The sequence below is a fragment of the Cenococcum geophilum genome (assembly GCF_001692895.1).
Source record: "Cenococcum geophilum 1.58 unplaced genomic scaffold K441scaffold_2, whole genome shotgun sequence".
In the NCBI taxonomy this organism is placed as follows: domain Eukaryota; kingdom Fungi; phylum Ascomycota; class Dothideomycetes; order Gloniales; family Gloniaceae; genus Cenococcum; species Cenococcum geophilum.
Window position 1 is genome coordinate 5,744,620 of NW_027137560.1, and position 15,700 is coordinate 5,760,319.

A 15,700-nucleotide genomic window follows, 5' to 3' on the forward strand; every position below is an offset into this window, starting at 1 on the left:
CGTTAGGCGATGACATCCTCTTGGATGCACCAACTAACGAAGTCGCTCAACTTCAGGTTGCTGCTGCGGCTTCCGATTTCCACCCAATGTTTAATGATGCGTTGGGCGAGGTGCAATCAGTGATTGAGGAGATGGAAACTGATTATGTCGAGAGGAAACTAGTTGCAAGTGGGATGAAGTTCCCAGCAATACCGACCACTCCGGTCAAACCATGCAAGAAAGCTAAGGATCCTTATCCGCTTGACTTCTATTCTCCCCCCCATACTCTCACCCACTCAAAAGTATTTGACTCTGGCTATGGCACGCGCTCCGTCAGTGCGGGAAATCCACCAAAGTCGGTCTACGCGACACCTTACCATAGGGAATCTCAAGGTAGCAGCATATACCCGTCACCCATGTCACCACCAACCACTAGTATACAATACCCGCGCGCCGGTAAGGCGTCAAATATTGAGAGACTACCACCACCACCCTTCTGCCTTAAACGTACCGAGACGGAGCCACCTCCCGCGCTGAAGCGTCTCTTCACTGACCCAGCATTTACGCAAATATACTACGAGCATCTCCACGAAGAGAGCAAGTCTACCGAAAGCAGTCTCCCCCCTATGCGTATAGTCAACTCTGTGCCCATGCATGATCGTATCTGGTACTCTGTTGGTGGCACCAAGGGTACCAATAACAGGATTGAAGTTCAATGGGGAGTCCCTACCCCCATGGCTAAAACCTTCTCATATCTTGCAGAGGAATTCATTGCGATGCTCCCAGATCCATATCCGTCTCGGCATTTGCAAGATGAACAATCCAGCCTCTACGTACAGAAGCAACGCGCTGAAACTGAGGCATATCTGAGTGAGCGGACCAATCGCGAAGAGGAAAGTTCTAAGCAGAGGATTGAGATGCTTCAATGGGGCCGCTCCGCAACCGTTGAAGAACCGCTGGAGCGTGCGAAAGGCCAGTTCACCGGTAAAGGTACGGGGGACAGAGACAGCAACGAATCCAAGAAATCCAACGAATCCAAGAAGTCGGAGCAGAGCTTCTACAACGACCAAGGCAAGAGAAAAGAAGGCGAGCCGGGCAGCGAGAAGAAGAGAATACGCGGCCTAAAGTGGGAGAATGCCAGGAAGATCTTCAAGCGATCTATAAGCTCGTCTGAAGAAGCGAAACATTGAGCTGATCGCGTGTGGCGCTTGCCGCAACGATACTACGATTATTCCATTTTGGTGTGGAACGCATTCCGAATATCTGGATACTTGATGGGGAGGCTGGAGCTGGCACATCCAGGATGAACCGGACTACTACTGGATACGAGTGACTATGAATTTGAACGAAAAGTTTTAGGCGCGCTGGCGGAAATGAGGGGATTGTAAGCGCAAGAAAATTTGAAGGCAGCTTTGCATAGGCAGTGAGGTAACCTATATTCAATATCAATGAGGGCGTATTGAAATTGATCAGCATAGTCGATTAAGTAGCCAGTCCGTAGACTGACCGTCGCCCGATTGATCGCCCAAATTTTAGCTACCCAATCCAGTCAGTCCATGAAATTATCCGTGTTAATCCGGATCCGACTGATAGAGCTCTTAGCACCTCTAGATACGCGTGAAAGAGAGGCAGAATGACGCGTTCGCGTTGTTTTCGGTCCCATACGTGGTCCATGCATTCACTATCTCCCCCTAAATTACCCCTAAACTATACCTAAAAAGGCTTAAAACTAAGCTATACAACCCTATCCGCCGTCCGTAGGCGTTTGCAATCGGGCTTTATTAATCAGGCCAATCCGACGGCTTTAATTAAGAGGCCAATCTGGCTGTCCATCTAGGTCGGGTAATGTTGAACGGACAATCAAGAATGAGAACTCTGTCTATTAAAGAGGGCTCTAGAAGCTCTTTATATACATTAGGTAGGTCTAGACAACTGAGTCAAAATAGGTAATAGAAAATAGGTAATGAGACATTCGATGAGATATTTAGTTATAAATTGAGAGACAACTAAGACATAGTTTGTATAGACGATCTAGGTCGTCAGACAGTAGTACGATGGTAGTAAGGAACTCCGATTCAGGTCGACAGGTAACTAACTACGCTAATATTGGTAACTTATATTGAATGAATATTAAATATAGGATATTAGATATAATATGTAGAGCCTTGCCATGGTGTTCTTGTTGAAATTAAGCCATGTAGAGCTTTAAAATCCGACCAATCTCTCACCGAAATTGATATCTTCAATCTGGTGATCTTTAACCTAGTATTATAGTTAACTACTCTCTTAGTACTCCGTGATTAAGAGCCTTATCTACTATATCTATAGCTATAAGTCTACCGCTAGCTATAATATTACTTCTTAACTAACTCTTTAAGCACTCCATACGTTTAATATCTCTATTACTAAGCTATATACGGTCCCATATAATCGTTTAACGGCCACCTAAAAAGATTCGCTTGGCTTCTACCAATATAGACGGTATAGATAATAAATTAATAGCTATCTAAGAAAGCTATAGGTAATTAGCTCTGCGAGTTAGATCAAACTACTTCTATAAAGCTATGCCTTAAATTAAGGTAGGCTTTACTTTAATAAAGTTTTTATACTTGTTCTTTACGCTATTAGTGACGTTAAGTATATATATAGAGCGGTTAGTAAGAGTAACTTTAGGTTTAGCTTCGCGATATATATACTACTTCTTCTAAAGCTTCCTTACTATATTAAATACCGCCTTATACTACACCTTATTCTAGTACTTTATAATATAGGTTTTGCGACGCGATAGATATCCCTTAACCACATACAGTATTACCACTCACGTCTCCCTTAGAGGTTTTTTCTACTTAACTTAACGGCATTTATCTATATAGACCCAGATAGGGACCACATTAGACATTAAGCAAGAACAAGTAAAATAATAATTAAGCACACCTAAATACCCGTATAATTCGTCTTTGTATAATAGCTGCTATACTCATATAAGGGTTATTTTGACCCTTACTCGGGCTTGCAGCCCTTCCCTCCTCATCGGTTCGTCTCTATACTAGGGTATTGCCATACCTACTCTTTACCATATCGTCCTCTTCCATCGACTCTCCTACAGCCGTTTTCGAAATATCGGTAAAAATCGCCAGGTCGTAGCAGCACGCATCACCCCCCTATTAAAACAATATACCCCCACTAATATAGTTCTATATTTCATAAATAGAGGCTTATTTTATAGCCTTAGAATAGGGCTATTGTCGGAATATATGGACAGGAGTATATGGGCAGACGTTACGCGGTCGTGTCTTTGATTAGTCACCCTTATGGTGACTAATCAACCCCCTACTTAGGCACCGCGATCCTTACGATCCTCTGCTTTCTACACCTATTAGACAAGAATCAATTTAACAGTTAATAGGCCATACAAGTGCACTTGGGTGATACCGACATTGATCAATGGTTAACCTCACCGGTTGGCTATAGAGCAACAAGGTTCACTGCCGCCCCAGCAGCTTCGTTCGATCGCAAGCAGCATTCCAGTACCTAGCAGCAAAACCACACTAGCAGCTTAGGCAGCACCTAACCCCAGTAGCTTAGAATATACGACAAATACGCAACGCATAAGACGTTCTACAGCAGCAAATCAACCCCCAGTACGACCTCCTCACTAAGTGCCAGTACCCCCAGCTTTGACAGCACCCAACGTCCAACAGCCCTCGGGCAGTACCCCAGCAGCAGCTACCCCAGCAGTACTACGGCAGCGCTCTAGCCGTACACAGCACACCAGCTTTAACAGCACCCAACATCCAACTACCCAACTGCTTTACGCAGTACCCCAGCGTAGCTACGCAACTCAGCAGCAAACCACTACCTAGTGTGCTTAGCATATAAATTAACACCCAACAGCCTCGAGCAGTCCCCAGCATCACAGCAACCCAATAGCTTCGCGCAGTACCCAATACCCAATAACCCAACAGCCTCGCGCAGTACTCCAGCGTCACAGCAACTTAGCAGCGTCAGCAGCACCACCCAATACCTAGCAGCATCAGCAGCACCCAATACCCAACAGCCTCGTGCAGTACTCCAGCGTTACAGCAACCTAGCAGCGTCAGCAGCACCAAATACCCAACAACCCAGCAGCGTTAGCAGCATCCCACAACCCAGCAGCATCAGCAGCACCCCCTACAACCCCGACACCGTCTGCCGCCTTCCTTGCAGATCTGCTACGTCGAAAATCACGTTAATAGCACGCCCCTAAACGCCAGCGTGCCCCCTTCCCTCCTACGGCCTTTGCAAGCCACGAATACCACGTTAACAGAGTCTATATATTAGTGGTTTTACGCATAAAGAAAGAACTGCTAGTGTTGGAATGTATAGACAAAGGTTACGTAGTTACACAAGAATTCGTGCCGATACGCCTACGAATACGACCCCGTTACTAGCATTATACTGCCACCCAAACGACCCTGTTGCTAGTACCGTACTACTACCTACACAGACAATAATCGTGCCAATATGCATACGATACATTGACCAACTGATTGCGCTAATACGCCTGCGATCTACCGACCGAATGATTGTGCCTATACGCCTGCGATCTACCGACTGATAGACAAGCTCTATACTTGACCACTATCACTACCGCCGCTGGTACCGTACTACCACCTAAATAGACTTTTGTTGCTTCCACCTCCAGCTAAACCGATACCTTGCTGCCTTGCTGCCTTGCTACCTTTCTATAGCACCATAAGCATAAAGAAAGAACTGCCAGTGTCGGAATATATGGACAGGAGTATATGGGCAGACGTTACGCGGTCGTGTCTTTGATTAGTCACCCTTATGGTGACTAATTAACCCCCTACTTAGGCACCGCGATCCTTACGATCCTCTGCTTTCTATACCTATTAGATAAGAATTAATTCAACAGTTAATAGGCCATACAAGTGCACTTGGGTGATACCGACAGCTATAAAATAAGCCCTTATTTATATAATTTAAGGCTGTCTTAGTAGAGTTATAGGGGGTACTTATTTCTAGGAACAGGTGTGTCGGATTAGAATAGTCAGCGCAGAGCCTCAATTTAAGTTTTACAGCCGTTGCAAAGCACCTACTATAGCCCCACTAATATAGCTCTACATTTTATAAATAAAGGTCCGTTTTATAGCCCTAGAATAGAGCAATAAAATGGGCCCCTATACATATAAATTGGATTAATATTGGTGGAATTATATGGGGTGATGCGTGCTGCTGCGGCCTGGCGGTTTTTACCGATATTTCGAAAACGACTGTATGACTTATGCTCGGCTTGCCTGCTCCCTACCGTACACCTAGGCAATATGCCTTACAACCCGCGCCTATGGCGATTGTTCCTTGCCCTCTCGCTACTGCTCTGCGTACTTATTTGTCTAATCTACTAGCTGCTCTATAACCTTATCCGTAAAGAATTAACTAAATATCGCGAAAGGATTTCTCTGCTCGACGCTTAAGGGTAGATTTGGCTTGCTACGATTGTTGAAATCGTTAATATGAAGGGGGTTGAAAACAGGTAGAGGCCACGGCTTGGGAGGGGTTCTTTTGCTTTGTGATTTGGATTAACTTGATATTGGGTCGGTTTAACAAGATCTATGTCGTTGGAAGTACGTTTGGAAGGCATAGTTAATAATAATCTATTGCTTAAATCTGTATACAATATACGCATATTCTTGAGCTCGGTGTTCCGCACGGACCACTTTAAAGATAGACGCAGGCGTTCCATGGGTGTGAGGGGACTTTGTAGATAGGGGGCTGTAAAGGAGGAACAAGATAGATTGTGGAGGAGACGAATCCTTAAGGAGGTGAGGCCTCCGGGATCGCGGAGACTATACTACGGGCACGTGATCGACGACCATCCGAGGGGTATCCGGGGGTTGTCCTGAGGGCATCTTGAGGCAACCGCAATAATATCCCTTACAATGGGATAGATAATAAAGGTTAATAAGCTTGACGTATAGAGTAAGTACCTAATAGATTAACTCTAATTTTAAAATTTACTACGAAGAGAAAACTATTTAGGTAGGGACTATAGGTCCTTAAGTATAATTCCTAACGCCTAAGAATTCCCTTTAGTACGTAAGTACGTTATATAAGTATATAGTACGTTAGTACGTTTAAGTACGTCTAGTACGTGAACATATAATCGTCTATATAACTCGCTTAGCCGTTATCCTATAGTTTAACCAGTTCCATTACCTCTCTTACTATAATTACTAACTTATCTACGTCCCTTCTAAGTAGTCGTATTACTACCAATATAAGGTCCGTAATATTAATTACTTATAGTGCTTAATTAATAAGAAGTTACCCTAATTTATTAATATAATCTTATTGTTGGAATGTATATTACGCGGTCGCGTGTATCTGATTAGTCACCCTTATGGTGACTCATCAGCCCCCTACTTAAGCACTGCGATCCTTACGATCCTCTGCTTTCGACAACCTATTTGCAAACCATCAGAACAAGAGTATACTCTTAATAGGTCACCCCCCTGTGAAACCGACATTGATTAATGGTTAACCTCACAGGTTACACCATAGATTGACAAGGTCTTTTCAGAAGAGATAAGGCCTCTGCAACTTCCTTATACGAACTTACGGAACTACCTTATGCTAAGGAATATTAGATATTTTCTTTCCTCCTTACACGAGCAAAGAATCTAAAAGATATTTAAGGAATTAACAGCCTCACCCGCCCTTAATTCTACGTCCATCACGCTCACCGCAAGCTCGCCACCTTTACTTCCTTACACAAATACGAAGAAGACCACGCGTTCCCCAACTCCCCCTCAGCTTCTTGCGCAACTACCCCTTACCTCTTACGCAACGTTAAACTCGACTTCTTTACTGAACCTATTAAGAAACCACGTTAAAAACAACTGCAAACGCGTCCAGAATACCTCGCACGCGCCAAAACAGTTACCCTATACAAGCTCGACACTCTGCCACGACCCTAGTGGCTCTGCCACGTCGAAATCACGTTAATAACGCGCTCTCCAGCCCCCTGCTCCTCTATCAGCATCTACGGCAGTTGCCAGCGCGCCCTTATCTTACGACAATTTCAGCTCTGCCAGACTCTCAAGGTTCTGCCAGCACGCTATCCCTACATTCTTGACACTCTGCCACAACCCTAGCGGCTCTGCCACGTCGAAAATCACGTCAACAGCGCGCCTATAACGCTAGCGCGCTTCCTATCCTCTACCCTCTCGAATCTGCCGGCGCCTTGCGGCAGCTACGAACCCTCAATAATGGCACCGTACTGCCATATACCATCGACAAACTGATAGCGCCGCTATGCCTGCTATTACGATACCGATCGCGCCGATACGCCTGCGATCCATTGACCTACGATAGCGCCGATATGCCTGCTATCTATCGACCGGCTGATAGACAAGCTCTATGCTTGACCACTACCACTACCGCCGCTGGTACCGTACTACCACCCAAACAGACCTCTAGCTGCTCCGCCTGCAGCTAACCCCCATTCGACCGTTACTGCTCCGCCTGCAGCAGACCTACCCTTGCTGCCTTACCCGCAGCCGACTGATAACTTGCTGCTCCACCGGCAGCTATACTGATACCTTACTGCTCTGCCCGCAGTAAACAAACCTACCTTTGCTGCCCTACCTACAGCTGATCGACTTCTACTGCCTTCCTATAGCGCCACAAGCATAAAGAAAGAACTGCTAGTGTCGGAATGTATGGACAGAGGTTATGTTGGAGTGTATGTACAAGGGTTACGTGGTTGTATGTCTTAGGATGGCTGTTCTACGCACAAAGAAAGAACTGCCAGTGTTGGAATGTATATTGCGCGGTCGCGTGTATCTGATTAGTCACCCTTATGGTGACTCATCAGCCCCCTACTTAAGCACTGCGATCCTTACGATCCTCTGCTTTTGACAACCTATTTGCAAACCATCAGAACAAGAGTATACTCTTAATAGGTCACCCCCCTGTGAAACCGACACTTATAGAACGGTATACATCTCCTTAATAATATTCTAGTTATTAAGCGTAAGGAAGTCGTCTTTTATTTCCTTCTATCTATCGCAGTCACGTGAGGGGATATTTAATTTTTGTATAATTGGGAGGCGTAGGGCTATAAGGTCGCTCTAGGGCTAGTTCTTAGCAGTTTTGCTAGTTCCTAGCACTTAAATCTGCTAAGGATTTGCCCTAAAGCGGCTAGATATCCCTAACCGTAAGCCTATAGCTGCAAGACTATCTAACTATAATAGTCGCATTAAGGCTGGCTCTTAGTGGTTTTACTAGTTCCTAGCACCTACTAAAGAATTGCCTTAAAGCGCTATCTATATATAATGCATACTAAGTATAAGGGATGGCGGGTAAGGAAAGCGAATTAGCCACGTAGTAACTGCGTTTAATATTCGCGAATATTATAGGAGGTCTCAGCATTATACGTTACTAAGGTAGATGCTACTAAGTAATATATAGACGCTAGTATCTATCTATCGTAGTCACGTAAGGGGATATTTAATTTTTGTATAATTAGGAGGCGTAGGGCTATAAGGTCGCTCTAGGGGTAGTTCTTAATAGTTTTACTAGTTTCTAGCACTTAAATCTGCTAAGGATTTGCCTAAAGCGGCCAGATATTCCTAAGCAAAGCTCCTATGCCTAATAAGACATTATTACATTCTGCTATATTTTGCTAAATTCAGCCAAATTCTGCTACATTATTGCATTCTGCTAAGTTCTGCTATATTATCGTATTTTGCCATATTCTGCCAACCCTAAGTTATAAGCTAACTAATTAGGATTTTCTATACCCGGTATAGAAAATCGCTATTAGCTTACTTACCACTAGCGCCTTAGCGGCCCTCTTAATATCTTAACCTACTACCTAGTAATCCTTACGCTAAGAGCGGTATACTACGCTAGAAGTAAGAGTTAAGGTAATAGAGGTTAGTGGTTTTAGTCCTAATATATAGGCGAAAGGCTTTTAATAACCACTAACCTAGTTGCTAAATTTGCTAATATAAACACCCTAAATATTTAGTAAACTAGGTAGCGCCCTAGCGGAAAAAGTAGTTTAAGTAACTACTTAGGTTAATCCTAGTAGCTACTAAATAGGAGGAAAGGATCTTACGAACCCCTAGAGAGGTAAAGGGTTTACTATTAAGACTAAATAAGGGAGAGTTAAGGGGTTAAGGGTCCCTATTAAATAGCTTTATTATAGTAGCGATTAGGCATAATAGGCTGCCTATTGCCGCAATAGCGATATTAACGCCCTAGTATTACTTATTGGCTTTGCTCTATTTAAGGCGGAATATTATTTTACTAGGCGTAAAGGTAATATTATATTAAGTAGCCTTTTTTACTAGGAAGGTCGTTTAGTTTTTAAGCTCTACCGTAGTATATATAATCTCGCCTATTTATAGAAATCTAGCAAATACAAGGGTAAATACGGCATTAGTATTAATATCCGATAGTAATAGGCCGTGTGTTACTACCTAGGCTAAAATATCCCTAGTAATAGGTTACTTATCCTTTTTTACTAAGGGAGAGATAGCGGCTGCTTTAGTGAGTAATTGGTATACTATAGGATCCTTAAATACTGTAATTAAGATGCTATAATCTACGTGGCGTAAGCAAATTACGGAGATATAGGCTTATAAGGTTTCGGCCTTAAGCCTACCTATTTATAGCTAGGAGGTACCAAACGTATAGCGGGCAATTTATTTGCCTAGTTTACGCGGCTTAGCTAGGTAGGGGGAGACTCTTTTAAGTGCGTAGTATAACTCCTAGCTGTTAACTACTAAGGAATAGTTCCTACGGGTTACTAGCGTAAGGCTGTTTTAGAGAAGGAGCGCATAGAGGTTAGATAGCGCGTTAATATTATCTTTAAAGTTTATAGGCGGTTATAAGTAGTCCGTTAGGTTTACGGCACCTATTAAAAATTTATTAGCTTTGGTAGTAATAAATTAAGAGCCTAGTATAGGCAGAACTAATAGATAGCCGCGGCCTAAAATTAAGATAGTGTATTAGCTAAGCTATTTAAATCACCTAGGATCTACTTTACGAATATTATAATATTATAAGCTATAGCAGCTAGCATAATCTTATAGAGTAATTCGTTTGCTACGCTATAGATAACGGTTTTTTTAATGCCCTAGTAAACCACTATACTATTAGTATAAATAGATAGCGCGCTATACTGCTAGTTAGTAGACTATAGATTAAATATATAAGCAATAGTATGCATTTCTTTTAGATTAATATGGTCTATTTATTAACTAGGCTTAGGTAATATACTAAACGCCTAAGATTAAGGGAGGTTGGCTATATACTACTACTAGTTATCCTTATATTTAAGTTTCTTAAAAAAGTAAAAGCCACTAAATCTAAACTAAGTAGAGGTATTAGTAAAGAGATAAATATAGGCATATTTAATGTTATTAAAGAATAATACCCTATTACTTATAGTAAGTAGGTTAAGCTAGATATATAAGTTACTTTATAACTTAGTGCTAAATCGCCTAGGTTTATACTTATTTATTAAAGTCTTTAGCTAAGCAGTAATAAAGATCTAAAGGGATCTAGAGTAAAATTAACCGAGTTTAATTATATAGGCGTACTATATAAGGTAGCCCGTAAGCTACTAGGCTTAAAGGAATAATAATAAGCCGTATTAGAGTGTGGTAGTAACTTTCTTAATAGTATATAATTGTTTCTATAGTAATAATCGCGTTTATATTTATATGGTGTTAATAGTATATCCTAAAACTTTAATAATAGTTCCTGCTATATCTTTAAAGCTATTTTAAGGGATACCTAGGGAGTTAGTAATAGAGATATAAGTCTAGGTAATAGCCGCTAAGTTGTTTGGGTTAGTAAGGACAAAGATAAAGTTATCTAGGTAGTGTTTTATCTTATAAGGCAGTTATAAATAGAGTATCTAGTATAGGCCTTCCGCGAAGAGGTTAAATATAAGTGGCGTAGTTTAAAGACTAAAGGATAGGCAGTATTTCTAATAGGTAATACCTTCCTAGAAAAAGCCTATTAATGTTCTTACCCTATAAGATAGGGGGACTATACAGAACGCGTCTTTAATATCTCTTTTAAGCAGTAGATATTTACAACTTATAGAAATAACGTATGCTTAAATAGCGGTAACTATAGTGTATATTAGTGCTCTATATTCTTCTAGGATTACGTTATTAACTAAAGATACTAGTAGAAAGAAGAGATCGTAAATTTAGTGGTATCCTCTATCTAATTTTGGCACTAGGCTAAGAGGTAAGACTATAATAGGCCCTATCGCGATTCTAATATATCCTTTTTTAAGGTCTAATATTATCTTTTTAGAGATAAGGCCGGCGTTATCCTAAGAGGAGTTATAGTTTCTATAAGATCTTAGGGTAGGGATAAACTCGGCTCCTATTTCGCAGCTATAGGTTAAAATGCCTACTAAGATGGCTAGTAGATTGCCTAGGTAGTTAAATAGAAGGGAGTGCTACGCTAAAATCTTTAGGGGCGATGGAAAGTAATAAAGAGCCTTCGCCTCTATAAAGGTAGGGAATAATAGTAATATATTAGGCCTAGGTCCTAGGCATATAATTAAAGTTAATATTATTATTAGGCTAGACCCTACTTTATAAGGTTCGCCTTACTATTTCTAGGCGCAAGCTTTAGATAATATAGTGTAATCTTTACTATAATTTAAGCACTTACATTAGGAAAATTTTTTTCGGGCTCGTTGTTGCAGTTTGCGGCAATTTGCGGCAAACTGTACGGTCGCGGCAGTTATATATAGTCTTGTGCGGTTTACGCATTTTGCGGCAAACTATATAGAGCCTATATATTTTGCAGCAACTTATAGCAAACTGCATAGAGCCTGCGCATTTTATAGCAACTTATAGCAAACGCGCAGAGCCTGTATATTTTACACGTTTTGTATATTTTATATATTTTATATATTTTACACATTTTATATATTTTATACATTTTATATTTTGCATATTTTATATTCCTATATAACTATATAAAATGTAAAGCTATTTATTAAGTAATTAAGATAAGGGGGATACTCTTTATAAAGGCTCCAAATTATCAATTGGCGGTATTCCTAACGATCTGCTAGCTGTATACCGATTTCCTAACTAGGCCTAGTGCCTGCCTGCCTACCTGCCTACCTGTCTATCTGTCTATCTATCTACCTATCTACCTATCTGCCTGCCTGCCTATCTATCTATCTATCTGTCTATCTATCTATCTGTCTGTACCTGCCTATGCCTACCTGCCTATGCCTACTGTCTGTGCCTACCTGTCTGTGCCTACTGTCTGTGCCTACCTGTCTGTACCTACCTGTCTNTGCTACCTGTCTATGCCTACCTGTCTATACCTACCGTCTGTGCCTCCTGTTTGTACTACCGTCTATACCTACCTGTCTATAATTTAGGGGAAAGGTCGGCCCGATCGAAGGCTCCGCCTAATTCGATTAATCGATTAATTATATTAATTTAAATCGTTCTCTACGGCCGTTCGCTAGCTGTATATTTAAACGGTGGTCGTCTAGGGTGCCTACCTAGGAGGCCTTAATTTGATTCGGCGACGGGCCAATATTAAAGCTCTGGTTTAATTCGATCGATTAGTTAATTAAATCGTTCGTGGCGTTCGCTAGATGGTTATTTAAACGGTGGTCGTCTGGTTCTGGCGACGGTCGTCTGCTAGCTATTGTTCTAGTGTCTCCCTAAGTAGGGAGGATATAAGGAAGGGTAGAAAATAAGGTGGCTACCTAGGTGTATATAAGGGGTATCTTGGCAGAGGCACGTGTAGAGGCTATTGGGAATATAGCGGGGACCCGATGCAGAGCTTCGTGTAGAGCCTCCGTACGCAGAGCTTCGCGCAAAGCCTCGTGCAGAGCCTCTGTACGTAGAGCTTCGTGTAGAGCCCTATGCAGAGCTTCGTGTAGAGCCTTGTGTAGAGCCTCGTGCAAAGCTTCGTGTAGAGCTTCGTGCAGAGCTTCGTACAGAGCCTCGCATAGAGCCTCTGTTACGCAGAGCTTTATGTAGAGCCTTGTGTAAAGCCTCGCGCAAAGCTTTGTGTAGAGCTTCGTGCAGGGCTTTGTGTAGAGCTTCGTGCAGAGCTTCGTGCAGAGCTTCGTACAGAGCTTCGTGCAGAGCTTCGTACAGAGCTTCGTGTAGAGCCTCGTGCAGAGCCTCTGTACGCAGACCTTCGTGTAGAGCCTCGTGTAGAGCCTCGTGTAGAGCCTCGTGTAGAGCCTCGTGTAGAGCCTCGTGCAAAGCTTCGTGTAGAGCTTTTGTGTAGAGCTTCGTGTAGAGCTTCGTGTAGAGCCTCGTGTAGAGCCTCGTGTAGAGCCTCGTGCAAAGCTTCGTGTAGAGCTTTGTGTAGAGCTTCGTGTAGAGCTTCGTGTAGAGCTTCGTGTAGAGCTTCGTGTAGAGCTTTGTGTAGAGCTTCGTGTAGAGCTTCGTGTAGAGCTTCGTGTAGAGCTTTGTGTAGAGCTTTGTGTAGAGCTTCGTGCAGAGCTTCGTGCAGAGCCTTAGTAGAGCTTTGTGCGGAGCTTTGTGGTATTTTTATTGCAGCCAAAAATTAGGGTCTGCTTAAGTCGCGATTTTAGTAATTTTAGCAATTTGCAGCAACTTGCATAGGCTACTTGCGTATTTGCAGCAATTTGCACAGGCTACTTGCGTATTTATAGTAAATTGCTGCAAATTGCCGCAAATTGCCAAAATTGCGACTTACGCAGGTTTTGCAGACCCCGATTTTCGCTTGCGACAACGTGCCCAAAAAAAAATTCCTGATATATGTGGGTATTTATAAGCTATATTATTGCAGCCTCTACTATTAAACCTGCGGTAGGTATTAGAGGTATAGGAGGTATTTAACCTAGGTTTCTTTAAGGCGGTAAAGCCGATAGCACTAAATATTATAAGGTATGGCGCTATATACTAGGCTAGTATTTACTAATTAGCGGGCTTTAGTTAGCTATTAGTTATTATAAAGGTATAATAGTTAAGTGCTAAATTAAGTATATAATTTACCTAGATATACTAGGTTAATAAAGTACAAATTATATTTATTTAGAGAAGTATGCTAGTAATAAGGTTTAGCGGGCATATATAGAGGGTGCTAGTAATAACTACGTAGTTAGTAAAACCTTTAAACTAGACGCCTTTATCTATAAATAGCTTCCTATTTACCTTTACCTTCCTTATAACTAGAGTACCATTCTTAATCTATATCTTATTAGTAATCTTAATTCGAGCGGTATAGACTTAAAGATAGGCGAGGTTTACTGGATTAAAGGTACCCTTAAAAATATTTAGGTAATCCCTTTTTATAACGCTAAGAAGGCGGAGTTTAAGCAACTTTATACTAAAAGGGAGAGGCTTACTAAGGACATTAGCTATAGTAGCTATTATAATAGCCTATAAGGCTAAAGCGGCTAAGCCTAACTATAATTAAGCCATTTAAGCTAGGTGGTATTTATACTAGTAAGCCTCCTCCGCTAGGCGGGCTTTGCGCTCTTTCTTATACTTCTAAATCTCCCTTTTATCTTAGGCTTATTCCCTTTACTCTTTAGTAATTTTACGCTCTTTTACGGCAGCGGCGCGTATATTAGCCTTAGACGGCATTATAGGACTAGTAAAGGAGGGTGTAGCGGTTATAGACAATGGTGTAGTTAAGGTAGGTCGTCTAGGTGGGTTTACTTATTGGGATTATATATGCGTATAAATCTCCCAGTTAGTTATAAGCAGTAATAGCGTTATAAAATAATTCTTAAACGAATGGATAATAAATATAGGCCACTACTAGTTACACACCCCCTAATCACTGCGCGCACACCCCCCAATTAATACGCGTACACCCCTCACTGAACAGGCTTAGATTCTTCCTCTTCAGGTTAGAACGTCACGTGTGTTTGACTTGTTTACATCTGCATCAGTGCGCGACGGTCGCGCGCCCATACCCAAATCAACACCTCGCATTTGCATTACTTTCCCTACATCTACCATGGCTCTTAGCCCACCTCCGTTGAAGTCGTACGATTGCGCGAACTTTACCCTTGGTGATATTAACAAGTTCGCTAAATCGCAGGGCTATGCGGTGTTACAAGTGGTGAGAATGGCGGTGGAAGTTAAGATGCCTCTGTGGATGGCTTGCTAAGTTTTTAGCAGTAATATTTCACAGGCTTACAGCCGTCGTGGGGCCTCGCCCTTTTAACACGACTTTACTGGCGGGTCCTTTGGCGCATTCCAGCTCTGGATTAAACTCTACAAGTTATACTACAGTTGAAATTAAGACTTAATTGTGGTGGCACAGTCATAGAAGTTGTATTTTAAAAGTTTGATTTTCGCGATGCAGATGCATATAAGTCAAACACACGTGACGTTCTAACCTGAAGAGGAAGAATCTAAGCCTGTTCAGTGAGGGGTGTACGCGTATCAATTGGGGGGTGTGCGCGCAGTGATTAGGGGGTGTGTAACTAGTAGTGGCCTAAATATATAATAAATATTAATAAGTTTAGCGATATTGAAAGCGAATTAGCCACGTAGTGACTGCGTTCGATATTCGCGAATATTACAGGAGGTCTTAGCATTGTGCGTTGCTGAGGTAGATGCTGCCAAGCAATATATAGACGCTAGTATATACTACTTTATCGCTTATACGTTAATTACTAATTAAAGGTTCTACTTCGGGGCTGGAACCGCAAATTAACTAC

The 15,700-nt window shown here is 41.9% G+C and overlaps 2 protein-coding genes across 2 annotated transcripts; both read left to right on the forward strand.

Annotated features, from left to right (window-relative positions):
• The first annotated feature begins 678 nt into the window (after nucleotides 1-678).
• On the forward strand, nucleotides 679-1,436 carry K441DRAFT_651671 (uncharacterized protein). Its single transcript, XM_067647231.1, has one exon. The coding sequence runs from the start codon at nucleotides 714-716 to the stop codon at nucleotides 1,167-1,169; it is 456 nt and encodes a 151-aa protein (XP_067510153.1). The 5' UTR covers nucleotides 679-713; the 3' UTR covers nucleotides 1,170-1,436.
• A 2,788-nt stretch (nucleotides 1,437-4,224) lies between these two features.
• K441DRAFT_651673 (uncharacterized protein) lies at nucleotides 4,225-4,837 on the forward strand. The gene has a single exon (XM_067647232.1). The coding sequence runs from the start codon at nucleotides 4,337-4,339 to the stop codon at nucleotides 4,574-4,576; it is 240 nt and encodes a 79-aa protein (XP_067510154.1). The 5' UTR covers nucleotides 4,225-4,336; the 3' UTR covers nucleotides 4,577-4,837.
• The last annotated feature ends 10,863 nt before the right edge of the window (nucleotides 4,838-15,700 follow it).